Genomic DNA, 27,597 nt, shown 5'->3' with positions numbered 1-27,597 from the left:
TCCTCAAGATCCGGCTCCCTTCAAAGAGCCATAAATCCCATCTCTAGATGATAAACCTTTCTTTGATCCTGAAGCCCACTGATGGAAAATGACCAAACATGAGCAGCAAATACTGGATGAGTGTGTAGCAGCTCTCTTACTTTGTGTCTGAGGGTCCAGGTTCATTACTGAAGTATGGAGGGTTCTCTTTGGACCAGTCACTCTTCAGAGACAGACAGCTGGACACTGCAGACTCTGCTCTGTCCTCCTCTTCCTCCACACACACACTCATCTTCAGGACAGGAGTCAGTCTGAGAGGTAAAGCAGGAACACCGACTGTGAGAACAGGAAAGAAACAAGCTTGTTCAAGAGCCACACCGAGACTGAGAGAGCAGGAAGTAGCTCTAATCTCTCTCTCACACACACACACACACACACACACAAACACACACACACACACACACACACACACACACACACACACACACAGTTTACAGTGTAACAAAAGCAGCCAGAGCTCCACCTGCTCTCTGTTCATCTGTTCAATAACACAAAATAACACTCACCCTGCCTCAGCCTTCACTTCTCCTCCTTCTGCTCCGTCGGCTCAAAATGGAGTCTGAACTAACTGAACACTTTCACTTTCAGGGTTCCTCCCCCTTCTCTACTTACAAGAAGTCAGGTGACTTCAGGTGTGTGTGTGTGTTGTTTTGTCTTGAATCAGTCTGAACTGAATGAGTGTGTGTTATTGCTGCCAGGTAGACGTGGTGTTGTGTTGAAGTTTTAAATGAGTGCCTGCAGGATCTGACAGGATGTCCACAGTGCACAGCAAAAATTGGAGAGTACTTTTTCCAGAGTGAAAAATATTTTCCTCAAAAACAGTAACTTCTAATCATTTAGAAGTGAAATCACTACCTTAGGACGCTAGAGTGGGAGGAAATATTCAGAGGAAATTCTCCTGGAGTAAAATGCATAACCACGCCCACTCAGGATCCTTAAGTTTAGTTTCTGACGCCATTACTATTTTTCACACGTGGGAAGTAGTGATGTTCCATACCACCGATTTCCTTTCCGATCCGACACTGAGTAAAATTCAGGCTGGTATCGGCGACACCGACACCGACACCTATATTTTATGCGACTACACCTAATATGTCTTTTAAATCTAAAAAAAGAAGTGTATTTCAAATCATAGCTTCCTTAAGAATATAAGGCAGAGTCATTTGTTTGTTTTTTTATTTATTTTAAACTCTGAAGTATATTGAGGTAGCGGCCTCATTTACAATATAGCCGAGTTAATACAACAATAGAAAAACCAAAGGGAGGACACAATCATACAAAATATGTGAAAATGGTGTTTCTGTGAAACAAAGTAAATGATTACAATTATAAAAACATTCAAACAAATTCTTCTTTAATTATTAAGAACCACTATAAAGATGCAAACTTGCGTCTTAATTCACGTTACATGGACATGTTAACATGTAAATAGTGAACATGTGAATAACACAGCATCCAACACTGACACTGTTGTTCCTCATTCACAGGTTCTTGTTCAGGAACAACTCACACACTGGGACTACGCATGACGCACTTACCCAGGCGGAAGAAAAAGTAGTTCCCACCAACCGCGTGTCATTTAGACAGGATCTCAGTAGTTTACTTACTTTTCACCGTGTTCCTGTTAAGGATATACATTACCTCAAATGACTGAAGTATCAAAAGTATCGATATTTTGATTTGAGAATCGATTTTAGAGCATAAAGATCCGGTATCGGAGGTGTCGATATTTCAGGATCGATCCGCACTCAGCAGAGGAGCAACTGTAGGAACTTTGTTACTTCATATGATGTCAAATATCAGGGAAGTTTATTTCTTGTATTATTTCTTGTCTGCAAGGTAAAACTGCGAAGTATCATTCCATCTTTCAAGTGTTAAAGTGTAGGTGTAGCTTTAGTGCAGCCTGTATCTCAGTGTTAGAAGCTAATGTTAGCATCCAGCTTTTGAACATTGTCCTGCCACTGTTGGGGTGTATCAACGACAGGTGGGTTTTTGTGGCAGTTAATATTTTCTTATTCCGTTTGTGTTTCCGCTATTTATCAGGGCTCCAGACTGCGAGCAAAAATAAGACCTTTTTTGAGTGTACGAGGTCGAATTTCAAGTTGTTGCGTTGGTGCCATTGAAGGACGATCTTTCAGCTGTTTAGTTTCCGCTTTAACCAGCACGTGCAGCTACTGTGTGAGCTATAGTGGTTGAATGTAGAAGTGTTCTTTCTTCCGTGGCTCTGTCAGTCTGTCCCTGCCTGGTGTGTGTTCCTCAGCAGAGTCAGAGGGCTGACTCAGACTCACCTGATGATCAGAGCGCAGGTGCAGCAGGAGCACACTGAGCCGGTGAGCTAGCCAATTACATGGCTAACGCAGGAGTATGGCTACAGAATTAATGAATTATTGATCACAGTCGAGATTTTAGATGACTACGTGTTTACTGTTCTGTCTCGACTTACTCCATCTTGTCTAAAGATCGAACAGGATTTCAATCTGATGTTTGGTGATGCAGTCTCTGCCAAGTTTCTGGAGAAGTGGCCTACTGTCTACAAGCAGAAAGTCCTTGAACAGAGTCATGGCCTCACACAGACGGGCGAGCTTCAACACCTGGTTCAAAATGCTGAATCTACAACAGAAGTGGAGAATGGTATGCTGGAGGGATATAATGATTAATATACTATGTGCTTCTGAAACTTGGAGTGGTCCATTTAGAGGTACAACACCACCTTGATAACCACGGTGCTACCTTTTGTTTTTCTTCAAAGAACTGTACAATGACTGTCAGCCGTCTGTAAAGACTTGTTTACCATTTATTTTCCTGTACTTTCAGGTCGGGGCAGTGACATGTCATCCCTTCTGATCCTTATCCACCTTCTGCCACCATCACCTCATGGCCGCAAGAGACCAAAGCTCTCGGCTGGACGAGCCAGTGACCAGCTTGTGAAGTTCATCGAGGCAAGATTAGCTTCCAGCTAAACGAGGATTTCTATTTTTGAAATAAAGGTCAAATGATGTCAAGATGATTCTCTGAAATTGTACTCAAACTGTCTATTCATAATTTCCAATGTATACTATTGGACATCGATTCATTTTATTAGCTGACTAATGAAGTTTGTGTGTAACAGACGGGCATCAGCATCCAGGGGCATCTGGACAGCATCACGGAAAGCCTTCAACCCTATCTGCTTGCTGTGGGCACCAAGAGGAGTGTGATTCACAAGTGCTTCATTGTGATTGACAAACATGCCATACCTTGTAAGTCACCAGACTGGCTTTCCTGTTTTGATGAGCTTTTTAAAGCTCATTTTGTCTTTGGTGCCTCGTACAGCCACGACCCGGTAAACATGTGCAACTTCTTGCAGACCACCATTTATGAAATAGATGTTGGTAACACAAAGGTGAATCCTAGGGTTGCAGAGCTGAGGGCTCGGATGCTGCATTGAGATGGACTGTGTGTGTTTTATTTTTGTTATCTGCATATTTCAAGAATAAAAGGTGCTTGTTAAGGTACGGTGGCTGATTTATTGACTGAGCTTACGGATCATCATTCATTGTATCATTGTGATTGAGTGAAAAGCAAATCTACAGTAAGTGAAATACACCTGTGTTGAATGAAATACGTCTCTGTAATGAATGAATACGTTTCTATATTGAATGGAATCCATCTCTAAACTGAATGAAATACATCTCTACATGAGTAACTTTTAATTCTATAGAGAGTAAAATGGGTGTAGAGTTGTTTTTATTTAATACCATGTAGAGTGAACCGTCATCACGTGGAGTAAAATATTAACACTAAATAGAATTAAATTAACTCTAAAAAATCTACTCTGCTCTCAGTATTTTTTATTCTGTTTAGACTGGGACCAAATGGAGTCTTTTTTAGAGTAACATTTTCTTCAATTTGAGGAAAATATACTCTACAAATGTTCCTGTGTACTAGCCAATAACAGACTAACATTCTGGATTTATACGTTATCATATCTTTACCTCTTGTGCTTTAATTAGCAGCAGCGTTTATATCCACACCTAAACACCAGGATGTTTTCATTTCCAGCTGAAGATATATAAATATATATATGATTCAGAAGGAAAAATAAACTTCTCTGCAGTTTTGTGGTTAAAATCCTTTTTAAAATCAGGTGAAATGTTTCAGCTCTCACCTGTTTATTACGATGGAGACTTAAAAAATAGTCTTAATATGGTGATTTAAAGATATTATGGCTTTCATTTTTTAAATATCAACATTTATTCTTTGTGAAATATGACTTTAATCTCAAAGTATGTACAGTTAGTGAGTATTTAAAGACCGTCTGAATGTGGCGTCTCTGATCTCTGAACTTGGTGCCGAAAATCTTTCTTTTTGTTCTTTAAATATTTGACTCACTAAAGTGATGAAACACTCTTGTCCAGATATTACGACTTTAGGAATAAATGTTTAGAGAACAAAGTATTAATACACTATTATTAAACACAGTACTTTTAGACACAAAGTAAACAAACTGTTGTTGAAATATTGAAGCTTTGTTTTCCAATAATTGTGAAATTATTCTCTAAATACTGAAACGTTCTCCAAACACGACGCCGTTCTTCCAGAAGTATTAAATCTTGATGCGGTTTCCCACTGCGGCCTGTGATTCTTTATCAGCGCTTTGGTGGAAACGCTGAGCGACCTGCTGCGTGTCCGGCTGGTTTCAATCCAAGACGCACCTGCACAGGTGATCGGACACCTGGGGGGAGAAAAACAAGTCAACGGGGAGATCAATAACCAGGTTACTTTGATCTGTAGAAACACCGTTTATCAGGAGTCCTCGCTGTTAGCGGCTCAGGTGATGTCACCTGTTGGGGGCGGGGCCAGAAGTGTTTTGTACACGTGACATGAACGACATGAACTCTAATGAGTTTTATTTAAAGAATGTTTTGTTTACTAAACTGCACTGTATGAAGTAACGATGGAAATATATAAATGTTCACATTCTAAACGGCCTTCTGTACAGCTAATAAAGATCAAACTACAGGCGTGTGGTGCCTTCAGGCGTTGGTGTGATCATTTGACATGAGGACATTCAGGCCTCTAGAGGATCTAAAGGATCTAAAGGATCATGTAATCATATAAACGTGCAGGAAAGAATCCAACATGTAAACATTGTTCAGACATTTTACGAATGTTTTCTCACATTGCAAACACTTCTGGAACATTTTAAAGTGTTTGTAGGACTTTTTTAAGTCACTTATGGACAGATTAGGAATCATTTTCACACATTTGGTGAATATTTTTCTGAGAATTTCATCAAATCTTTCAGTCGTTTTACTAAAACCTTTTGGAAATGTCCTCATATTTTCCACCCTTTTTTTCAGACATTGTACTATTCTTTAGTTATTATTATTATTATTTAGTTTTTAAAACCACACAAGGAGAATTTACTGATATTTTTCACTAATTTTTGGGATCATTTTTGCATATTTGATGATTTTTTTTCTGAAAATGTACAAACACTTTTCAGATGTTGAACTTTTTGATAAGATTGAACATATTTTAGTATTTATATGGACAGTTTACTAAAACTCTTCTGACGTTTAAGCATTTTTATGGACAGTTTACTAAAATTTCATTTTTTACTTTTACACTTTTACAGATACATTTTGTTTTTCAGACATTTTACTAAATATTTTTTAGGATGTTGTACTGTAATCTTTATCGGATAACTTTTAAAACCTTTTCAGATAATTTACTGATATTTTAACAATATTTCTCAGGATCATTTAATATAATATTTCAGAAATTATACTAATTATTAGACAATTTTACTAATATTGTTCAGAAAATGTACTATTATTCCCAACATTTTACTAATAATTTGAAGGACACTTTTCTGCGTTTACATGGTTTTACACCAAGGGGAACCTGGGCGCAACACAAAAAAGATGACTCCCCCTCTTAACTCGACAGACGCAGCTCAAAACAAGGTGGTTTTACTGAGGAGTAACTTCAGGGGGAGATTTGACCAAAACAAAACATCTTATTAACCCTTGTATGGTGTTCGGCTCTGTGGGACTCATATTGATGAGTCTGAGTTTGAAAAAATGATCAATCGTATCACTTTTCTTTTGATAAAGAACATGAAAACAGATTAAATCGGGTCCAAACAAGGGTTAAACACATCAGCAACATTTCCTAACCCAAGAAAAATAACCTTTTTAAGCACTTTGGTTTCACTCTGCGCATCACATCTGGTTTGCACGCACTGTGTCTAGTGTATATCACACTTTGTGTTTAGTTTTTTACCTGCAACATTTTCTACATTTTTATTTTGCTTATTTGTTTGTTTGTGTTCATGGTGGAGCTCACTTTTACTTCTTTACTATTGTAGCACCACAATTTCCCCCCGGGATCATAAAGTCTTTCTATCTATCTAGAACACAAAAGGAAATACAGGCCTCTTACCTAAGTGCCTGCCAGAAAACACAGGGGGAAACAGAATCGGACAGAAAAACGTCTTTACACCTTTACAACTGAAGAGCTCATCACAGGTGAAACCCACAGGTGATTCGTCAGGGTCCCATTGAGAGCTCAGAAGGAGAAAGGAGTGGGGACGTCTCCACAGGTGCCCCTCTTTAAGATGGACCCCATCAGGTCCTCAGCCAATCCGGAGGCACCACCTGTAATTCAGATAGCGGACAGGTACAGGGCAGCGCCACCCTCTGGCAGGGAGGACAACAACACGATGAGCTGGGTCATGACATATGGACTGTTTACTAACTCTCCAAATGTTTTAGCACAGTGAAGTCGTGGTTTTTGGACATTTTACTGACACTTTCTACGAATATGTTTAGGAAACCTTTTTGGACAATCTACCAGTAACTTTTATAAAAGCTTCCAAATAATTTACCAACACTCACCCATTATCTTTTACATTTTTAGGACATTACATTACTTTTTGTTTTACATTTAGGACACACGTTTCAGACATTTCACTGTTTTCCTGACTTTTTGGACTTTGTACAAGTTTTAAAACCTTTTCAGAGAATTTACTCATTAATTTACTAAACACATTTGACATGCTGCTGCTGCTCTGAAGCTGCATGTGAAGAACTAGAGGCCTTAAAGTCACATGAGCGTCGTGTTGGTTGATGGATGGACAGAAAGCTTTTGACAGAACATAGATCATGAAATAAAGACTTCACTTGGATCTTTGATGTGACTCTGAGCTGCGTATCATTTCCTCACAATCATCAGTCTCATGGAGCAAATAAGCTGGTTGGGATGAGACCAGACGACCTTCCTCACCTGATGAACTCACAGTAAAACCACCTGTGAAGGAGTTCACTGTGTTCACTGTGTTCTCTGCGTTCAGGCCGTCCGTCCGTCTGTATTGTTACTGTAGCGCCTCAGAGTTTTTACACGCCATCAAACAAACTGTGTCTTTCCCTAAAACTGGATATAAAACTAGGTGACATTTTGGAAACAGGACGCCGTTAATCTTTTAATATTAATTAATATTTCCCTCATTGTTTCTGACCGTCATGTATTCTGTCACGCTTGTTTTAAAGAATCCACGTGTTTTAAAAAGTTTCTATCTCTTGTTGATGCTGGAAAGTGAATGTACCTCTAGAGCTGTAAAATGTGCCGGGGCTCTTATTGCTGTTGTTTGACGGTCTTCTGGCAGCCGCTGTTGTGGGAGGGAAACCCCCCCAACTCAGGCCAGAGACTAAGTGTCCGCCGTCTCCTTCCAGGTTTTTCTCTGAAGAGTCGATCTTCCAAAAAGGCAGCGGCAGACTTCAGAGTTCAGAGCAGTCCAGGTTTATTGTCGACAAAAAAGCCCAAAGACCTGAACGAGACCAAATCCTGGACAGTTCTGACTAAACGATGCAAAGGTCCCTTCTTTTCTAGCCCAACATCAGCAGAAGGATCTCATCTGCCTGCCCCCCAGCATCTGCACCCAGCCAGTTAGAATCCACCACACTTCACCAGGAGGAGTTTGTCCCTCTGGCCTGAATGTGACCGGATCACTTTGTCCTGCCGGGGGAATGATTACTGAGCACTTATTATTCTTATTGATCCCACAGCAGCTCCTGCTGACACCATCAGGCTCCAACTCTTCCTCAATACATGTTTTAAAAACAAAGGATTCACTTCACTTTACTCCGTTAGGTTCTGCTTTCCTCTGACGGCATGTTTTACAAACACAGTGTAAAAGGACATATTTAAAACTGAGTATGAAACGTGATATTTGGTTACATCCTGGTGACTTTGATTCATTCTCATTGATCGGTTACATGTTCCATCACCTTTGTTATCTGATCAACACTCCTGTCATACCGACCATCGTGTTACACATCGTTATCACTTCCTCCTCCATCAAATCAACACTTCATCAATACATCCTATTTACATCCTATTTACGAGAGCCAGTCTTGGTTTTGTCCGTGGTGTCCTCCGTCAGTCGTCGCTGGATGAAGCTCTCCTCTCCTCCACCTCCCAGTAACATGGTCCAGTCAGAGCCTCTCCACACACAAGCTGCTGCTGCTGCTTCAACCTCTCTGGATCATCAGGACTCAGATGATCCACTCCTGATGCCTCCACCTCACTACCTCCATCTGATGAGAGAAGAAGTCCTACATCAGTGTTTGCAGAGACTCCCTTCATCAGTGTTGCACACACATATTAGCTCATGTCAGTCACAGAGTTGTGATGTCATTCTTTATTGTGTCTGCTGCTCTTCCTCAGGTTTCTTTGATTTGTTTCCCCGTTAAACTTTAGTTTGGGGCCAGTTTCTCCTGATCCAGATCAAGCTCCTAAAAACAGGGTGTCATGTGCTGTAAAGACTGTGAAGCATGTTTGGGGAAAATGTAGAGTTAGTGATGTTCGGCTCTATAAATGAAACTGACTTGACTACTAACAGTGTTTAGTACCTCAGAGTCTCCAGTCTGCAGTCTGGACTCTCCACAAGATCAGACAGCAGCTTCACTCCTGAATCCTGCAGCTCGTTTCCAAACAGCTCCAGATCTCTCAGATGGGAGGGGTTGGACTTCAGAGCTGAGGCCAGATGAGCACAGCTGACCTCTGACAGACTGCAGTCCCACAATCTGAATAAAGAATAAATGATGGAGACAAACATTCATTCATAATATGAGCTTTTCCCTAAAAGGAGCAGAGAGACTTTCTCATAGTTACTGTGGATCAGCATCATGTCCACCTTCTACAGACATCATCCAAATGTCAGCACAACATTCAGACACCTATTGATGATCAATAACATGCTGCTGATCTCAGTCAGGTCTGGAATCAGAGGATCAGTTCTACATTGGTCCTTTAAACAGCTGCATTTAGAAACAGGCTCTGATCTCTGAGAGTCCCTCTATATATGAGTGAGTGTGTTCTGAAGATCAATGTCAGTGATCAGACATTATTGGTGAACACACTGAAATCAACAGAAACCAAAGAAATGTTTCTACTTCAGTGAGTAAACTTGATCAGTTTAAAACAGATATTAGTTCAGAGGTTCTTCTGGATTCAGATGTGACCATTTACCAACAATTCTAAACATTCATTCCCTTTAAAACTAAGAGAGAACATTTCCTACACTTTCTTCAAGAAGCACAAACCTGTTGTGACTGCTCACTCAACTCAGAAAGGAAATGAACAACTTCATGCATCTTAGTTATATATGAAGAGAAATGAGGTTCAGTTGTTAACTGAACACATCAGATCTACAATAGTGACAGAGAGTCAGTGAACTGACCTCAGAGTCTCCAGTCTGCAGTCTGGACTCTCCAGAAAACCACACAGCAGCTTCACTCCTGAATCCTGCAGCTTGTTCTCACTCAGCTGCAGATCTCTCAGATGGGAGGGGTTGGACTTCAGAGCTGAGACCAGAGGAGCACAGCTGACCTCTGACAGACTGCAGAACATCAATCTGAATAAAGAATAAATGATGTAACTTTAGAAGACGATGTTCACTGAAATCATTCAGCGTTTAATAATCAGCTCAGAGCTGAAGAAGGTTTAGAACGGAGACGTTTAGTAAATCTCCAAACAGCTGAAGCCAACAGGATGCAGGTTAAACAGTGTAAAATACAAACAGTGACACTGAGCTCTCATTAATATTCATGACAACGTGCTGCTTCTTCAGTAAAGACGCAGTGACGTCACCTCTTCAACTCTGCAGCTCCACCAGTGGCTCCATCTCTACAAACTCATGTTGTGCAGCCAAACACAATAAAAACTCTCAGAAACTGATTTAAGATTCGACTCCAGATCCCAAACTTCTGAAAGATGCCAAAGATGTCAGGATGGATTTAGAGGAAAAGACACTTTAGCATTAACATACTGAGTGTGGTTCAGTATCACTAGTTTAATAATAACAATAATAATAATAATAATAATTTCACAAGTTTAACGTCACCACAACCTTCACATCATATTAATCTGAGCACAGAAGTCAAACGTGGTGTTTAGTACCTCAGAGTCTCCAGTCTGCAGTCTGGACTCTCCAGGAAACCACACAGCAGCTTCACTCCTGAATCCTGCAGCTTGTTGTCACTCAGCTCCAGCTCTCTCAGATGGGAGGGGTTGGACTTCAGAGCTGAGGCCAGATGAGCACAGCTGACCTCTGACAGACTGCAGTCCTTCAATCTGAATAAAGAATAAATGATGGAGCTAAAAATCCATATAAAATGCAGTCAGAAGTGTTGAGGGTTTGAATCTGCAGCTCAGCATCACTGTGTCCTCATCAGTGAGCTTTTCCCTAAAAGGAGCAGAGAGACTTTCTCATTGTGTTACTGTGGATCAGCATCATGTCGACCTTCTACGGACAAATAACCATTAATAACATGCTGCTGATCTCAGTCAGGTCTGGAAGATCAATACTTTTCTGGTCTGAGGGATCAATATGATTGATCAGACGTCGATCAGCACATTGGAACAGAAGTAGGAACATTTCTGCTTCAGGAGGTAAACGTGATCCATTTAAAAACAGATAATGATTCAGGGGATCTTCTGAATGTAGATGTGACCATTTACCAATAATTCTGAGCATGAACTCACTTTAACCACCAACAGAGGACATTTTCTACACTTTCTTCAACAAACACAGATCTGTTGTGGCTGCACACTGAATTTAATCCAGGAAACATGAAAATATGAACAAGAGGATATTTACATCTTTAAGGTTGTTAGTTATATATGAAGAGAAATGAGGTTCAGTTGTTAACTGAACACATCAGATCTACAATAGTGACAGAGAGTCAGTGAACTGACCTCAGAGTCTCCAGTCTGCAGTCTGGACTCTCCAGAAAACCACACAGCAGCTTCACTCCTGAATCCTGCAGCTTGTTTCCACTCAGCTCCAGATCTCTCAGATGGGAGGGGTTGGACTTCAGAGCTGAGACCAGAGGAGCACAGCTGACCTCTGACAGACTGCAGCACATCAATCTGAATAAAGAATAAATGATGTAACTTTAGAAGACGATGTTCACTGAAATCATTCAGCGTTTAATAATCAGCTCAGAGCTGAAGAAGGTTTAGAACGGAGACGTTTAGTAAATCTCCAAACAGCTGAACCCAACAGGATGCAGGTTAAACAGTGTAAAATACAAACAGTGACACTGAGCTCTCATTAATATTCATGACAACGTGCTGCTTCTTCAGTAAAGACGCAGTGACGTCACCTCTTCAACTCTGCAGCTCCACCAGTGGCTCCATCTCTACAAACTCATGTTGTGCAGCCAAACACAATAAAAACCCTCAGAAACTGATTTAAGATTCGACTCCAGATCCCAAACTTCTGAAAGATGCCAAAGATGTCAGGATGGATTTAGAGGAAAAGACACTTTAGCATTAACATACTGAGTGTGGATCAGTATCCCCAGTTTAATAATAACAATAATAATAATAATAATAATAATTTCACAAGTGTAACGTCACCACAACCTTCACATCATATTAATCTGAGCACAGAAGTCAAACGTGGTGTTTAGTACCTCAGAGTCTCCAGTCTGCAGTCTGGACTCTCCAGAAAACCACACAGCAGCTTCACTCCTGAATCCTGCAGCTCGTTGTCACTCAGCTCCAGCTTTCTCAGATGGGAGGGGTTGGACTTCAGAGCTGAGACCAGAGGAGCACAGCTGACCTCTGACAGACTGCAGCACATCAATCTGAATAAAGAATAAATGATGGAGACAAACATTCAGTCATAATATGAGCTTTTCCCTAAAAGGAGCAGAGAGACTTTCTCATAGTTACTGTGGATCAGCATCATGTCCACCTTCTACAGACATCATCCAAATGTCAGCACAACATTCAGACACCTATTGATGATCAATAACATGCTGCTGATCTCAGTCAGGTCTGGAATCAGAGGATCAGTTCTACATTGGTCCTTTAAACAGCTGCATTTAGAAACAGGCTCTGATCTCTGAGAGTCCCTCTATATATGAGTGTGTGTGTGTGTGTGTGCCCTATATGGCCCTATATGGCATAGGCCATATAGGCGGGTGCCTAGAGCGCCACCTGCTGGAGGGGCGCTGCTGCAAGCCCTCAAAAACAAAACAATTAAAACAATAAATAAAATAAGATAAATAACAGTAATAATTTGCCTCCCCGACTGGCACCCTTTCCTCGTGGTCTGTCTGTCTGTTCCTCGTGCCCCCCCCCTTCCCGTCCTGTCCTGCACCGTGCACTGTGAGAGAGGGTGGGACGAGTCATCGGTGCTCTTCTCAGGTAGCGGTTCCTTTTGACAGAAGTCAACAAGTCATATTTGTCATCATGAAAAGGCCCGAGCCCTCAGGTGAGGCTTTCAGGGAGCGGAGAGAAGAGGAGGCAGAGAAGAGAAGAGGTCCCAGTGTAGGGGTGTCGTCTTTTCTAACATTAAAAAATGCCCTTTGACTTTTCATCTGTACAGCTGGAGGCCGGCTAAGTTGAAATAAAGCAAAGTTGCCTAATAGTTCTACTGCAGATACTGCAGCTACTGTGGAACTATATAATTCTAGTGCTTTTATTTTAGTAATGCAGAACCACTACTAGAGAATGATTCATGTTATGTTGAACACATCAGTAGTCTGTCTGTCTGTCTGTCTGTCTGTCTGTCTGTCTGTCTGTCTGTCTGCCTGCTGCAGCTCCATGTTTAACTTGTACTGTATATTCTAGTTCTATGTTGTCTTGTTGGCACACTCTGCTTCTATAAGGCCTGTTGTTACCAAGTGTTCACTGACCAAAGCACCATCTCCATTTATGTTGTTGAAAACAGATTTGCTGTCACTGGGACTGACTTTGACTTAAACCCACAGTGTAACTTTAGTATTCTGTTTTTATATTATATTGCACTGTTTTGTGTTGTTTGAACGTAGCACCTTTTTATTGTTCATATTGTGGGAGCTGTCAGGACTTTCTAAATATTTGCAAACAGGAACTCTGGTTTTATTTACGTTATTTCCTTTAATTATTATTTTTTTATTGTTATTTATGTTATTTTAGTGTGTGTTTGTTTGTGTGCTAACAATGAAACCTTTAAGGTCTGTCATACGACTGTTGTCCATTAATGACTGGGGTGGTGTGTGCGCGCGGAGGGGTGGTGGCGCCAAACCATAATCTCACCTAGGGCACCAAAATGGCTCTGATTCTAAACATTCATTCCCTTTAAAACTAAGAGAGAACATTTCCTACACTTTCTTCAAGAAGCACAAACCTGTTGTGACTGCTCACTCAACTCAGAAAGGAAATGAACAACTTCATGCATCTTAGTTATATATGAAGAGAAATGAGGTTCAGTTGTTAACTGAACACATCAGATCTACAATAGTGACAGAGAGTCAGTGAACTGACCTCAGAGTCTCCAGTCTGCAGTCTGGACTCTCCAGAAAACCACACAGCAGCTTCACTCCTGAATCCTGCAGCTTGTTTCCACTCAGCTCCAGATCTCTCAGATGGGAGGGGTTGGACTTCAGAGCTGAGGCCAGAGGAGCACAGCTGACCTCTGACAGACTGCAGTCCATCAATCTGAATAAAGAATAAATGATGTAACTTTAGAAGACGATGTTCAGTGAATCATTCAGCGTTTAATAATCAGCTCAGAGCTGAAGAAGGTTTAGAACGGAGACGTTTAGTAAATCTCCAAACAGCTGAACCCAACAGGATGCAGGTTAAACAGTGTAAAATACAAACAGTGACACTGAGCTCTCATTAATATTCATGACAACGTGCTGCTTCTTCAGTAAAGACGCAGTGACGTCACCTCTTCAGCTCTGCAGCTCCACCAGTGGCTCCATCTCTACAAACTCATGTTGTGCAGCCAAACACAATAAAAACCCTCAGAAACTGATTTAAGATTCGACTCCAGATCCCAAACTTCTGAAAGATGCCAAAGAACAAAAGTCATCTCCAATATTTCTGTTAGGAACAGTGGAGTCATAAAATCAAAGTTTCTTCAGTTTAAACTCTTCAGTCACTAGAAGCATCATAAAGCTTCAGAAACATGTTGGAAAAAGAAAATCCTGAATATATTTGTTATTGTCTGATAGTTGAAACAGAGATTATTGATCTGTTCTTTGTATGCATGTCTTTTTTATTACCACTTATTTAAACCATGACGGGAACATGAGATGAAAATCAGCTGTTTAAGAGGTTCAGAGTGAATCCTTCTGTGCACATTGATCTTTATTACAGTTTGAAATGTGCAGCTCAACATTTCTCTGCTGCAGACAATGGACTAAACCACTGAAGAAGAAAACAGACTGAAACAAGCTTTTATGGTCTTTTAATGCATCTTCTCCTCAGCTTTGACTGTTTATGTTCTTGTGCTTTTATCATCTTTTACCTGCAGTTTAATGTCTTGTTTCTATTGTGCTTTCTGTCCCTGGAAGCACTTTGAATTGTGTAGCTGCCATTGAAGTCAGCTTTGTAACTGAAGTTCATTTAATTACTTTTGAGTTAAAAACAGGAATGATTTAGTTAATAAATAGATGTTTTGTTGTTTTATATAAATAAGTTTAAAGGATTCAGAAACACACAATGGTGAATGTTGTTAAAAGGGAACCTTTCTGTTTACCTTGTTGGGGTCAGGTCAGTTTTTGTAGACGCACTATATCAATCACCACATGAAGCTGCTGATGCTGTGAGTGAATGAGAGCACTGAAGAAGAGCACATTGTTTTCTTCTGGAAGTTTTCTCCCCAAAGGTTCATGCAGCCAATGAGGAATGAAGCCTGTGTCTATTTACATTGTGCTGTTGTTTGAGTTTATCATGCATTTCTTTTAATAGTCATCTTCTGAATTTGTGCTCAGACTCATATATTTGTATATGACTTTGTATATTTGGCATTGACGGCATTGGCTTCATCATTTCACCACTTGGGGAATAAATGTCTGTATGAAAAAAGACACCTTGTCGTCCGTGATCAAACTGGAGTCTGAAAGGAGTCGTACAAATAAATGTGCCTGCTTTATGTATTCAGACACTCAGTGTGGATCAGTAGGATATCAGCCTTCTGTCTGCAGCTCAGTGGCACAACGTTCACATCATATCAACCTGAACACACAAGTCAAACGTGGTGTTTAGTACCTCAGAGTCTCCAGTCTGCAGTCTGGACTCTCCAGAAAACCACACAGCAGCTTCACTCCTGAATCCTGCAGGTCGCCTCCCCTCAGCTGCAGCTCTCTCAGATGGGAGGGGTTGGACTTCAGAGCTGAGGCCAGAGGAGCACAGCTGACCCCCCAGGCGTCCAGGCTGAACAAACAATACATAATGTAGATGAACCCTGACTGAAGCTTTCAGAAACAACCTTTTCTTGTATCTCACTTGAAAATGAAAGGTTTAATACAGGCCTCTAGTTATTTAGGACATCAGTGTCTAGGGGTGGTTTTTCTAGCAGTGATTGTAATGGATGCTGGAAAACATCCACCTTCAAAAGACATGTTAATGATGAGTCTGACAGGGTGAAGCTTGCACTCAAAGCAGTCCTTAAAGATGTAGCAGGGACTGGGTCAGGACAGCACCTGGTAGACTGACTGTCATTCAACAGTCTATATAATTGTTGATCAGGTGTAGTGGTGAACATCGACCTGTTTCTGCTACAACGACTCATGTTGCTGTCAGCATCTAAGACAATGGCTGCTCTACCTGAGGTGATGTTGTTGTTAAAGAACATTTAAAATCCCTCACATCCAGTTGAAGATATTTGGCTCAGGCCTTCACTGACAGAGGCAGGACTGAGATACCGGTGTATGGAAATGAGCTCCTCTTACATCTTCACTGACTGAAGGACCAAACAGTGACTCTGTGGAAGCTGCACAACCGTCCTGTCAAACACTCCATTTATCACCTTTTTCTCACAAATGTTCAGCTATTTGGAACAAAGAGATCATTTCTGAAAAAACTTCTTCAGGTGTTTAAAGTGATGAACTACTATGATAAATTCATGAACTGACCGCAGAGTCTCCAGTCCACAGTTTGGACTCTCTAGTCCAGCAGACAGCTGCTTCACTCCAGACTCTTTCAGCTGATTAAGACTCAGCTCCAGCTCTCTCAGATGGGAGGGGCTGGACTTCAGAGCTGAGGCCACGATTTCATAGTGACTCTCTGAGAGAGAACAGCCAGACAGCCTGTCATGAAACAGAAATTACAAAGCATCATATTATAAAAGAGGACACCTGATATTGATATCATGCATGTGATGATGAAATAGTTTAACATTTCCTGATTGGAGCTTTGCTTTGACATCACACCTCTGCAGTGCAGCATTTGTTTTACCAGGGCTGTATGAGGCCTCCATCACCCAAAGGAAGGTAGATAGAAGAACAGCAGCAATATTACAATTATTAGAAATAAGCAGAAGGCTGTGATCATTTATTTGACAGCTAGAAAACAAAACCAACTGAAGAGTCAATGTTTTCTTTTGTTGTCAAAGTATTTGAAACAACTCAAGAACAAACAGAACACTATTTTAAGAACTTACCGAACTTTTCTGCAGTTCCTGACAGCTGGAATCAGCCTCCGTCGTCCCTCCTCTGATGTGTTGTACTTCTCCAGGTCAAACTCATCCAGAACCTCCTCTGACATCTGCAGCATGTAGGCCAGAGCTGAGCAGTGGATCTCTGAGAGTTTCTTCTCTGATCTGTTCTCTGACTTCAGGAACTCTTGGATCTCCTGATGGACTGAGTGGTCGTTCATCTCCGTCAGACAGTGGAAGATGTTGATGCTTCTGTCTGGAGAGACTTCGTCCGTCTTTCTCCTCTTCAGGTTGTCGATGGCTCTCTGAATGACTTCTGGACTGTTGTCTGTCCGACCCAGCAGGCCTCCTAAGAGTCTCTGGTTGGACTCCACAGAGAGGCCATGAAGGAAGCGGACAAACAGGTCCAGGTGACCATTTTCACTTTTAAAGGATTTCATCATGGCTCTCTTCAAGAAGACATCCAGGGATGAGTGATCCCTACCTCCCAGGAAGTCCTTCAGCACCTCTGTGTTCCTGTTGGTGTAACAGTGGAACATGTAGACTGCAGCCAGAAACTCCTGAACGCTCAGGTGAACGAAGCAGTAGACCGTTTTCTGGAAGATCACACTCTCTCTTTTGAAGATCTCGGTACAAACTCCTGAGTACACCGAGGCCTCTGTGGCGTCCAGACCGACCTGCTCCAGGTCTTCCTGGTAGAACATGATGTTTCCTTTCTGCAGCTGTTCAAACGCCAGCCTCCCCAGCTTCAGGAGAACGTCCCCGTCAGCCTCCATCAGCTCCTGTGGACTCGTCTCATGTCCCCCCTTGTACTTCTGCTTCTTCCTCTTTGTCTGAACCAGCAGGAAGTGTGAGTACAGGTCAGTCAGGGTCTTGGGCAGCTCTCCTCTCTGGTCTGTAGTCAACATGTGCTCCAGAACTGTGGCAGTGATCCAGCAGAAGACTGGGATCTGACACATGATGTGGAGGCTCCTGGAGGCCTTGATGTGTGAGATGATCCTGCTGGACAGCTCTTCATCACTGACTCTCCTCCTGAAGTACTCCTCCTTCTGGGCGTCAGTGAAGCCTCGTACCTCTGTTACCCTGTCAACACATGCAGGAGGGATCTGATTGGCTGCTGCAGGTCTGGAAGTGACCCAGACGAGAGCCGAGGGAAGCAGATTCCCCTTGATGAGGTCTGTCAGCAGCACGTTGACTGACGACTTCTGGGTGACGTCAGAAACGACCTCCTCGTTGTTGAAATCCAGTGACAGTCTGCTTTCATCCAGGCCGTCAAAGATGAACAACAGTTTACAGACGGCGAGCTTCTCTGCGGTGACCTTCTGTAACGTTGGATGGAAAACATGGAGCAGCCTGAGAAGACTGAGCTGCTCGTCTCTGATCAGGTTCAGCTCCCTGAACGAAAGCAGAACCACCAGACTGACATCTTGGTTTTCCAAACCCTCCGCCCAGTCCAGAGTGAACTTCTGCACCGAGAAGGTTTTTCCGACGCCGGCGACGCCGTTTGTCAGAGCGACTCTAATGGGTGTCTGTTGGTGAGGTAAGGCTTTAAAGATGTCCTGGCACTTGATTGGAGCGTCATGGAGGGTCTTCTTCTTGGAAGTCGTCTCCAGCTGCCTCACCTCATGTTGGGTATTAACCTCTTCGCTCTGCCCCTCTGTGATGAAGAGCTCAGTGTAGATCCTGTTGAGGAGGGTCCCACTTCCTGCTTCATCACTTCCTGCTTCATCACTTCCTGCTTCATCACTTCCTGCTTCATCACTTCCTTCAGTCACACGTTCGCATCTCCTCCTCAGGCTGATCTTATGTTCATCTAGAACCTCCTGCAGACCACCATTCACTAAAAAAGAGAGAAAGATTGAAACAAAGCAAAGACAGTTTGACGATGTGCTGGTTGTTTTCATGACCCATAAAAATGATGAATATAAGAAAATGAATAAAGTCCACTTTTGGAGTTTTTCCCTTGTTTCCAGTGTCTCTCCTTGTCTGGGTTTGTGTATTGTGTAGCTCCTTTGCTCACTCTCCCTGCTGAACACCTGTGCTCACCTGTTCCTGGCCTGTTACTGTGTTCCCTTGTGCCTCAGGATAACCCTTCAGCTGCCTTTCTGCCCTCCTGCTTGCATCCAACGCTTGTGCAGCTCCAGCCTGCTCACAGCATCCACTCTAACTACTTTGTCCTCTGCCATCACCAGCCATTCACCTCTCAGATTCATCTTATGACTGAAGCTCAGTCATGTAGTTACGGTCAGTCACTGCCTATGTACATGTCTTTTGTTTGTCCTCCACCATAGTGTTTTAGCCCGGAGCCATTTCTTCACCCAGGAGCTGGTGCAGCTTCTGGTTCAGGACCATTGTGCCTGGATTACTCCAACTGGCTCCTGGCTGCTCAGCCTGCACGATCCATCTGACCTCTGAAGCTCATCCAGAATGCAGCAGCCGGCTGGTTTCAACCTTTCCAAGTTCTCCCACACAACACAGCTCCTCTGCAGCCTGGACTGGCGACCGTTGGCCGATTCAAGTCCCTTGTACTTGCATATTGTGCTGCCAATGGGTCACGCTCGTACTATTTCCAGAACAGGATAAAACCAGACCCCCCCAGCCCATCCACTGTGCTCTGATGATTGGGGTGCTACTCCCTTACTATCTTCAGATCTGGCAGTTCACTTCTGTCTGAGTCAGGCATCATTAATGTAGTCTATCTGAGTTCTACTACACTGTAAAGAGGACCTCCTTGGCTTTCTAGTGATTATACACACATGGGGTTCTGTTGTTTCAAAAGGGCAGGAACAGAAAAATAACCTGTTTTAAGGCAGTGAGTTGTTTAAGTGATGACATTTATAAAGAAGTATTTCTGTTCTCCATCAGGATGTTGTTATATTTGATGAGGATGGAGAGAGCCGGGCAGTAGAGCAGCTTTTACATTTAGTTTTGTTTGTTTCCAAAATTCATAATTTTAAATGTGATTACTGTTAAAGTGTATTGTTTTATCATTGATAGATTGCTGCTTGTAATGTTCTCTTTGTGGAAAAGACTGACAACGTTCACTACAAGGAATATTTCACTAAAAATATCATCTTTGAGAAAAAGTCTTTTGATATGTTTTACATCCCAACTGCTTAAATGATGTAAATTATATTCAAAACCTTTTTTTCCTCCAGGTCTGAGGAGGATATGAGGGGGGACCAAGCTACTGCTCAACAAACTCAGAAACTAATCACTATTTTCATTTTTGGGTGGTCTGTGTCTTTACAATGAATGAGGATGGATTTGTTCACATGTAATCTAATCTTCAGCCACACCCATGGCTATATGACACAACAGATGTTAGTGAGTCCAGACCAGTGACAGATGGACAGTCTTACTTTGTTCACAGCTGCTCTGACTGACTGTCTGCAGTCCAGGTGTTGCTCTGCATCTGTCTGCACACTGGGGACAGGAAGAGCCTCCTGATGAAGCACACTGGTCCCAGTATGAGGTGATGCACTGTCTGCAGAACCAGTGTCCACAGCTGCTACCGACTGGATCCTTCAGGACGTCCTGACACACAGCGCAGCTCCTCTTCCTCTTTCTGTGGACACATTTCTTTAACTAAAATCATTTGCTGGCTGTTGTTGGATAAAAAGCATTTGGTCAGTACTGCGTAGAATCTCAGACGGCCGAGGACAACAGTCAAAGTGTTACTTTACAGTTTGAACTCAGCATTCAGCCTGGAATGAAAATGGAAAATGAATTTTCTTTTCCTCTCAGTGATCTGCCTGTCGTTTATCATTACAAACTCTATTTCACAGTAACATTGATTTTGAATAGTTCTAAATCTTCACAGGGACACTAACGCTGAGCGACAATGTGGGAATATTTTCTTGGAGTCAAACTTCTGAAATCGAGGTTCTCAGGTGTTTTTCCAAAGAAATAAAACCAGATTCATCTCAGCTTGAAACAGTTTCTGCACTAATAGTTCTGCATCTTAAACAGACATCTTTTAGCATTTTGTCTTCACCATCAACGCATCAATTCTATCAGTCTGTCAGTTTACAGTAAAAAACAAAGTCTCTTAGTTTGTGTCTGAGGGTCCAGGTTCATTACTGAAGTCTGGAGGTTCACCTTTGGACCGGTCACTCTTCAGAGACAGACAGCTGGACACTGCAGACTCTGCTCTCTGCCTGTTGGACTGAACTCTGCAAACACCAGCATGTTTTGATTCACACCACATGAATCCTTGATAAATTCTCTGATAATAAAACCTTACAGGAAGCTCTGGCACAGCATGGACACAGACAGAAGGGAGGCTGAGGGACGGCAGCACCCTCTGAAATCAGGTTTTCTAAAAGCAATCGGCTGATAAAAAAAGTTTAGCTGCAGTGTTCAAACTAGAGAGTCTTACTAGGATGTGGGCTGCATGTTAGCACACAAGCATTTGCCTTGTTTTCAGTCCGTTTATCATCATATGTATTAGTCCATCACTAGATCTATATGATGCAGACTCTAACGTAGACTCAGTGAGGTCAGAGGAGATGGGATGATAAACCTTTCTTTGATCCTGAAGCCCACTGATGGAAAATGACCAAACATGAGCAGCAAATACTGGATGAGTGTGTAGCAGCTCTCTTACTTTGTGTCTGAGGGTCCAGGTTCATTACTGAAGTCTGGAGGGAAATCTTTGGACCAGTCACTCTTCAGAGACAGACAGCTGGACACTGCAGACTCTGCTCTGTCCTCCTCTTCCTCCACACACACACTCATCTTCAGGACAGGAGTCAGTCTGAGAGGTAAAGCAGGAACACTGACTGTGAGAACAGGAAAGAAACAAGCTTGTTCAAGAGCCACACCGAGACTGAGAGAGCAGGAAGTAGCTCTAATCTCTCTCTCACACACACACACACACACACACACACACACACACACACAGTTTACAGTGTAATAAAAGCAGCCAGAGCTCCACCTGCTCTCTGTTCATCTGTTCAATAACACAAAATAACACTCACCCTGCCTCAGCCTTCACTTCTCCTCCTTCTGCTCCGTCGGCTCAAAATGGAGTCTGAACTAACTGAACACTTTCACTTTCAGGCTTCCTCCCCCTTCTCTACTTACAAGAAGTCAGGTGACTTCATGTCTCTGTGTGTGTGTGTGTGTGTGTGTGTGTGTGTGTGTGTGTTGTTTTGTCTTGAATCAGTCTGAACTGAATGAGTGTGTGTTATTGCTGCCAGGTAGACGTGGTGTTGTGTTGAAGTTTTAAATGAGTGCCTGCAGGATCTGACAGGATGTCCACAGTGCACAGCAAAAATTGGAGAGTACTTTTTCCAGAGTGAAAAATATTTTCCTCAAAAACAGTAACTTCTAATCATTTAGAAGTGAAATCACTACCTTAGGACGCTAGAGTGGGAGGAAATATTCAGAGGAAATTCTCCTGGAGTAAAATGCATAACCACGCCCACTCAGGATCCTTAAGTTTAGTTTCTGACGCCATTACTATTTTTCACACGTGGGAAGTAGTGATGTTCCATACCACCGATTTCCTTTCCGATCCGACACTGAGTAAAATTCAGGCTGGTATCGGCGACACCGACACCGACACCTATATTTTATGCGACTACACCTAATATGTCTTTTAAATCTAAAAAAAGAAGTGTATTTCAAATCATAGCTTCCTTAAGAATATAAGGCAGAGTCATTTGTTTGTTTTTTTATTTATTTTAAACTCTGAAGTATATTGAGGTAGCGGCCTCATTTACAATATAGCCGAGTTAATACAACAATAGAAAAACCAAAGGGAGGACACAATCATACAAAATATGTGAAAATGGTGTTTCTGTGAAACAAAGAAAATGAGTACAATTATAAAAACATTCAAACAAATTCTTCTTTAATTATTAAGAACCACTATAAAGATGCAAACTTGTGTCTTAATTCACGTTACATGGACATGTTAACATGTAAATAGTGAACATGTGAATAACACAGCATCCAACACTGACACTGTTGTTCCTCATTCACAGGTTCTTGTTCAGGAACAACTCACACACTGGGACTACGCATGACGCACTTACCCAGGCGGAAGAAAAAGTAGTTCCCACCAACCGCGTGTCATTTAGACAGGATCTCAGTAGTTTACTTACTTTTCACCGTGTTCCTGTTAAGGATATACATTACCTCAAATGACTGAAGTATCAAAAGTATCGATATTTTGATTTGAGAATCGATTTTAGAGCATAAAGATCCGGTATCGGAGGTGTCGATATTTCAGGATCGATCCGCACTCAGCAGAGGAGCAACTGTAGGAACTTTGTTACTTCATATGATGTCAAATATCAGGGAAGTTTATTTCTTGTATTATTTCTTGTCTGCAAGGTAAAACTGCGAAGTATCATTCCATCTTTCAAGTGTTAAAGTGTAGGTGTAGCTTTAGTGCAGCCTGTATCTCAGTGTTAGAAGCTAATGTTAGCATCCAGCTTTTGAACATTGTCCTGCCACTGTTGGGGTGTATCAACGACAGGTGGGTTTTTGTGGCAGTTAATATTTTCTTATTCCGTTTGTGTTTCCGTTATTTATCAGGGCTCCAGACTGCGAGCAAAAATAAGACCTTTTTTGAGTGTACGAGGTCGAATTTCAAGTTGTTGCGTTGGTGCCATTGAAGGACGATCTTTCAGCTGTTTAGTTTCCGCTTTAACCAGCACGTGCAGCTACTGTGTGAGCTATAGTGGTTGAATGTAGAAGTGTTCTTTCTTCCGTGGCTCTGTCAGTCTGTCCCTGCCTGGTGTGTGTTCCTCAGCAGAGTCAGAGGGCTGACTCAGACTCACCTGATGATCAGAGCGCAGGTGCAGCAGGAGCACACTGAGCCGGTGAGCTAGCCAATTACATGGCTAACGCAGGAGTATGGCTACAGAATTAATGAATTATTGATCACAGTCGAGATTTTAGATGACTACGTGTTTACTGTTCTGTCTCGACTTACTCCATCTTGTCTAAAGATCGAACAGGATTTCAATCTGATGTTTGGTGATGCAGTCTCTGCCAAGTTTCTGGAGAAGTGGCCTACTGTCTACAAGCAGAAAGTCCTTGAACAGAGTCATGGCCTCACACAGACGGGCGAGCTTCAACACCTGGTTCAAAATGCTGAATCTACAACAGAAGTGGAGAATGGTATGCTGGAGGGATATAATGATTAATATACTATGTGCTTCTGAAACTTGGAGTGGTCCATTTAGAGGTACAACACCACCTTGATAACCACGGTGCTACCTTTTGTTTTTCTTCAAAGAGCTGTACAATGACTGTCAGCCGTCTGTAAAGACTTGTTTACCATTTATTTTCCTGTACTTTCAGGTCGGGGCAGTGACATGTCATCCCTTCTGATCCTTATCCACCTTCTGCCACCATCACCTCATGGCCGCAAGAGACCAAAGCTCTCGGCTGGACGAGCCAGTGACCAGCTTGTGAAGTTCATCGAGGCAAGATTAGCTTCCAGCTAAACGAGGATTTCTATTTTTGAAATAAAGGTCAAATGATGTCAAGATGATTCTCTGAAATTGTACTCAAACTGTCTATTCATAATTTCCAATGTATACTATTGGACATGGATTCATTTTATTAGCTGACTAATGAAGTTTGTGTGTAACAGACGGGCATCAGCATCCAGGGGCATCTGGACAGCATCACGGAAAGCCTTCAACCCTATCTGCTTGCTGTGGGCACCAAGAGGAGTGTGATTCACAAGTGCTTCATTGTGATTGACAAACATGCCATACCTTGTAAGTCACCAGACTGGCTTTCCTGTTTTGATGAGCTTTTTAAAGCTCATTTTGTCTTTGGTGCCTCGTACAGCCACGACCCGGTAAACATGTGCAACTTCTTGCAGACCACCATTTATGAAATAGATGTTGGTAACACAAAGGTGAATCCTAGGGTTGCAGAGCCGAGGGCTCGGATGCTGCATTGAGATGGACTGTGTGTGTTTTATTTTTGTTATCTGCATATTTCAAGAATAAAAGGTGCTTGTTAAGGTACGGTGGCTGATTTATTGACTGAGCTTACGGATCATCATTCATTGTATCATTGTGATTGAGTGAAAAGCAAATCTACAGTAAGTGAAATACACCTGTGTTGAATGAAATACGTCTCTGTAATGAATGAATACGTTTCTATATTGAATGGAATCCATCTCTAAACTGAATGAAATACATCTCTACATGAGTAACTTTTAATTCTAAAATTCTATTCTATTCTAATTCTATTAATAGAGAGTAAAATGGGTGTAGAGTTGTTTTTATTTAATACTATGTAGAGTGAACCGTCATCACGTGGAGTAAAATATTAACACTAAATAGAATTAAATTAACTCTAAAAAATCTACTCTGCTCTCAGTATTTTTTATTCTGTTTAGACTGGGACCAAATGGAGTCTTTTTTAGAGTAACATTTTCTTCAATGTGAGGAAAATATACTCTACAAATGTTCCTGTGTACTAGCCAATAACAGACTAACATTCTGGATTTATACGTTATCATATCTTTACCTCTTGTGCTTTAATTAGCAGCAGCGTTTATATCCACACCTAAACACCAGGATGTTTTCATTTCCAGCTGAAGATATATAAATATATATATGATTCAGAAGGAAAAATAAACTTCTCTGCAGTTTTGTGGTTAAAATCCTTTTTAAAATCAGGTGAAATGTTTCAGCTCTCACCTGTTTATTACGATGGAGACTTAAAAAATAGTCTTAATATGGTGATTTAAAGATATTATGGCTTTCATTTTTTAAATATCAACATTTATTCTTTGTGAAATATGACTTTAATCTCAAAGTATGTACAGTTAGTGAGTATTTAAAGACCGTCTGAATGTGGCGTCTCTGATCTCTGAACTTGGTGCCGAAAATCTTTCTTTTTGTTCTTTAAATATTTGACTCACTAAAGTGATGAAACACTCTTGTCCAGATATTACGACTTTAGGAATAAATGTTTAGAGAACAAAGTATTAATACACTATTATTAAACACAGTACTTTTAGACACAAAGTAAACAAACTGTTGTTGAAATATTGAAGCTTTGTTTTCCAATAATTGTGAAATTATTCTCTAAATACTGAAACGTTCTCCAAACACGACGCCGTTCTTCCAGAAGTATTAAATCTTGATGCGGTTTCCCACTGCGGCCTGTGATTCTTTATCAGCGCTTTGGTGGAAACGCTGAGCGACCTGCTGCGTGTCCGGCTGGTTTCAATCCAAGACGCACCTGCACAGGTGATCGGACACCTGGGGGGAGAAAAACAAGTCAACGGGGAGATCAATAACCAGGTTACTTTGATCTGTAGAAACACCGTTTATCAGGAGTCCTCGCTGTTAGCGGCTCAGGTGATGTCACCTGTTGGGGGCGGGGCCAGAAGTGTTTTGTACACGTGACATGAACGACATGAACTCTAATGAGTTTTATTTAAAGAATGTTTTGTTTACTAAACTGCACTGTATGAAGTAACGATGGAAATATATAAATGTTCACATTCTAAACGGCCTTCTGTACAGCTAATAAAGATCAAACTACAGGCGTGTGGTGCCTTCAGGCGTTGGTGTGATCATTTGACATGAGGACATTCAGGCCTCTAGAGGATCTAAAGGATCTAAAGGATCATGTAATCATATAAACGTGCAGGAAAGAATCCAACATGTAAACATTGTTCAGACATTTTACGAATGTTTTCTCACATTGCAAACACTTCTGGAACATTTTAAAGTGTTTGTAGGACTTTTTTAAGTCACTTATGGACAGATTAGGAATCATTTTCACACATTTGGTGAATATTTTTCTGAGAATTTCATCAAATCTTTCAGTCGTTTTACTAAAACCTTTTGGAAATGTCCTCATATTTTCCACCCCTTTTTTCAGACATTGTACTATTCTTTAGTTATTATTATTATTATTTAGTTTTTAAAACCACACAAGGAGAATTTACTGATATTTTTCACTAATTTTTGGATCATTTTTGCATATTTGATGATTTTTTTTCTGAAAATGTACAAACACTTTTCAGATGTTGAACTTTTTGATAAGATTGAACATATTTTAGTATTTATATGGACAGTTTACTAAAACTCTTCTGACGTTTAAGCATTTTTATGGACAGTTTACTAAAATTTCATTTTTTACTTTTACACTTTTACAGATACATTTTGTTTTTCAGACATTTTACTAAATATTTTTTAGGATGTTGTACTGTAATCTTTATCGGATAACTTTTAAAACCTTTTCAGATAATTTACTGATATTTTAACAATATTTCTCAGGATCATTTAATATAATATTTCAGAAATTATACTAATTATTAGACAATTTTACTAATATTGTTCAGAAAATGTACTATTATTCCCAACATTTTACTAATAATTTGAAGAACACTTTTCTGCGTTTACATGGTTTTACACCAAGGGGAACCTGGGCGCAACACAAAAAAGATGACTCCCCCTCTTAACTCGACAGACGCAGCTCAAAACAAGGTGGTTTTACTGAGGAGTAACTTCAGGGGGAGATTTGACCAAAACAAAACATCTTATTAACCCTTGTATGGTGTTCGGCTCTGTGGGACTCATATTGATGAGTCTGAGTTTGAAAAAATGATCAATCGTATCACTTTTCTTTTGATA

General features: G+C 41.2%; 3 protein-coding genes and 1 pseudogene across 8 annotated transcripts in view; 2 read left to right on the top strand and 2 right to left on the bottom strand.

Moving 5' to 3' along the window:
• LOC139221065 (NLR family CARD domain-containing protein 3-like) overlaps positions 1-27,597 on the bottom strand; it is a 191,847-nt gene that overhangs the window by 64,418 nt on the left and 99,832 nt on the right. For 2 of the 4 annotated variants that reach the window (XM_070852971.1, XM_070852973.1), the window contains exons 9-10: positions 21,576-21,725; positions 141-290 (exon numbers count right to left, since the gene is read on the bottom strand). In XM_070852971.1, the coding sequence (XP_070709072.1) occupies positions 141-290; positions 21,576-21,725 (300 nt within the window). Of the gene's footprint in view, positions 1-140; positions 291-545; positions 592-10,485; positions 10,660-11,283; positions 11,458-12,005; positions 12,180-13,845; positions 13,995-21,575; positions 21,726-27,597 lie in introns of those variants that run through there. The other 2 variants (XM_070852974.1, XM_070852975.1) reach the window with 2 other exon arrangements.
• LOC139221089 (uncharacterized) lies at positions 2,094-3,529 on the top strand. Of its 2 annotated transcripts, none has more exons than XR_011585873.1 (4): positions 2,094-2,369; positions 2,499-2,670; positions 2,854-3,026; positions 3,149-3,529. XR_011585873.1 is itself a non-coding variant. In XM_070852999.1 (4 exons), the coding sequence occupies exons 1-4, from the start codon at positions 2,331-2,333 to the stop codon at positions 3,464-3,466; spliced, it is 654 nt and encodes a 217-aa protein (XP_070709100.1). In that variant the 5' UTR covers positions 2,094-2,330; the 3' UTR covers positions 3,467-3,529. The 2 variants fall into 2 exon arrangements, 1 of the variants encoding a protein (XP_070709100.1); XM_070852999.1 differs by having other exon boundaries at positions 2,854-2,978.
• Positions 17,322-20,735, bottom strand: LOC139221371 (protein NLRC3-like; annotated as a pseudogene).
• LOC139221087 (uncharacterized) lies at positions 23,317-24,966 on the top strand. Of its 2 annotated transcripts, none has more exons than XR_011585871.1 (4): positions 23,317-23,802; positions 23,932-24,103; positions 24,287-24,459; positions 24,582-24,966. XR_011585871.1 is itself a non-coding variant. In XM_070852996.1 (4 exons), the coding sequence occupies exons 1-4, from the start codon at positions 23,764-23,766 to the stop codon at positions 24,897-24,899; spliced, it is 654 nt and encodes a 217-aa protein (XP_070709097.1). In that variant the 5' UTR covers positions 23,318-23,763; the 3' UTR covers positions 24,900-24,966. The 2 variants fall into 2 exon arrangements, 1 of the variants encoding a protein (XP_070709097.1); XM_070852996.1 differs by having other exon boundaries at positions 23,318-23,802; positions 24,287-24,411.

Source organism: Pempheris klunzingeri, chromosome 21 (genome assembly GCF_042242105.1).
Source record: "Pempheris klunzingeri isolate RE-2024b chromosome 21, fPemKlu1.hap1, whole genome shotgun sequence".
NCBI lineage: Eukaryota > Metazoa > Chordata > Actinopteri > Acropomatiformes > Pempheridae > Pempheris > Pempheris klunzingeri.
This window is presented reverse-complemented; position numbering and strand designations above follow the sequence as displayed.

Coding starts and splice junctions, on each gene's coding strand:
- LOC139221087 (XM_070852996.1), top strand. CDS start 23,764: ATGATCAGAGCGCAGGTGCAGCAGGAGCACACTGAGCCG. Junction 24,104..24,286: donor TACAACAGAAGTGGAGAATG/GTATGCTGGAGG, acceptor CTGTACTTTCAG/GTCGGGGCAGTGACATGTCA. Junction 24,412..24,581: donor AGCTTGTGAAGTTCATCGAG/GCAAGATTAGCT, acceptor TGTGTGTAACAG/ACGGGCATCAGCATCCAGGG.
- LOC139221089 (XM_070852999.1), top strand. CDS start 2,331: ATGATCAGAGCGCAGGTGCAGCAGGAGCACACTGAGCCG. Junction 2,370..2,498: donor AGCAGGAGCACACTGAGCCG/GTGAGCTAGCCA, acceptor TCTTGTCTAAAG/ATCGAACAGGATTTCAATCT. Junction 2,671..2,853: donor TACAACAGAAGTGGAGAATG/GTATGCTGGAGG, acceptor CTGTACTTTCAG/GTCGGGGCAGTGACATGTCA.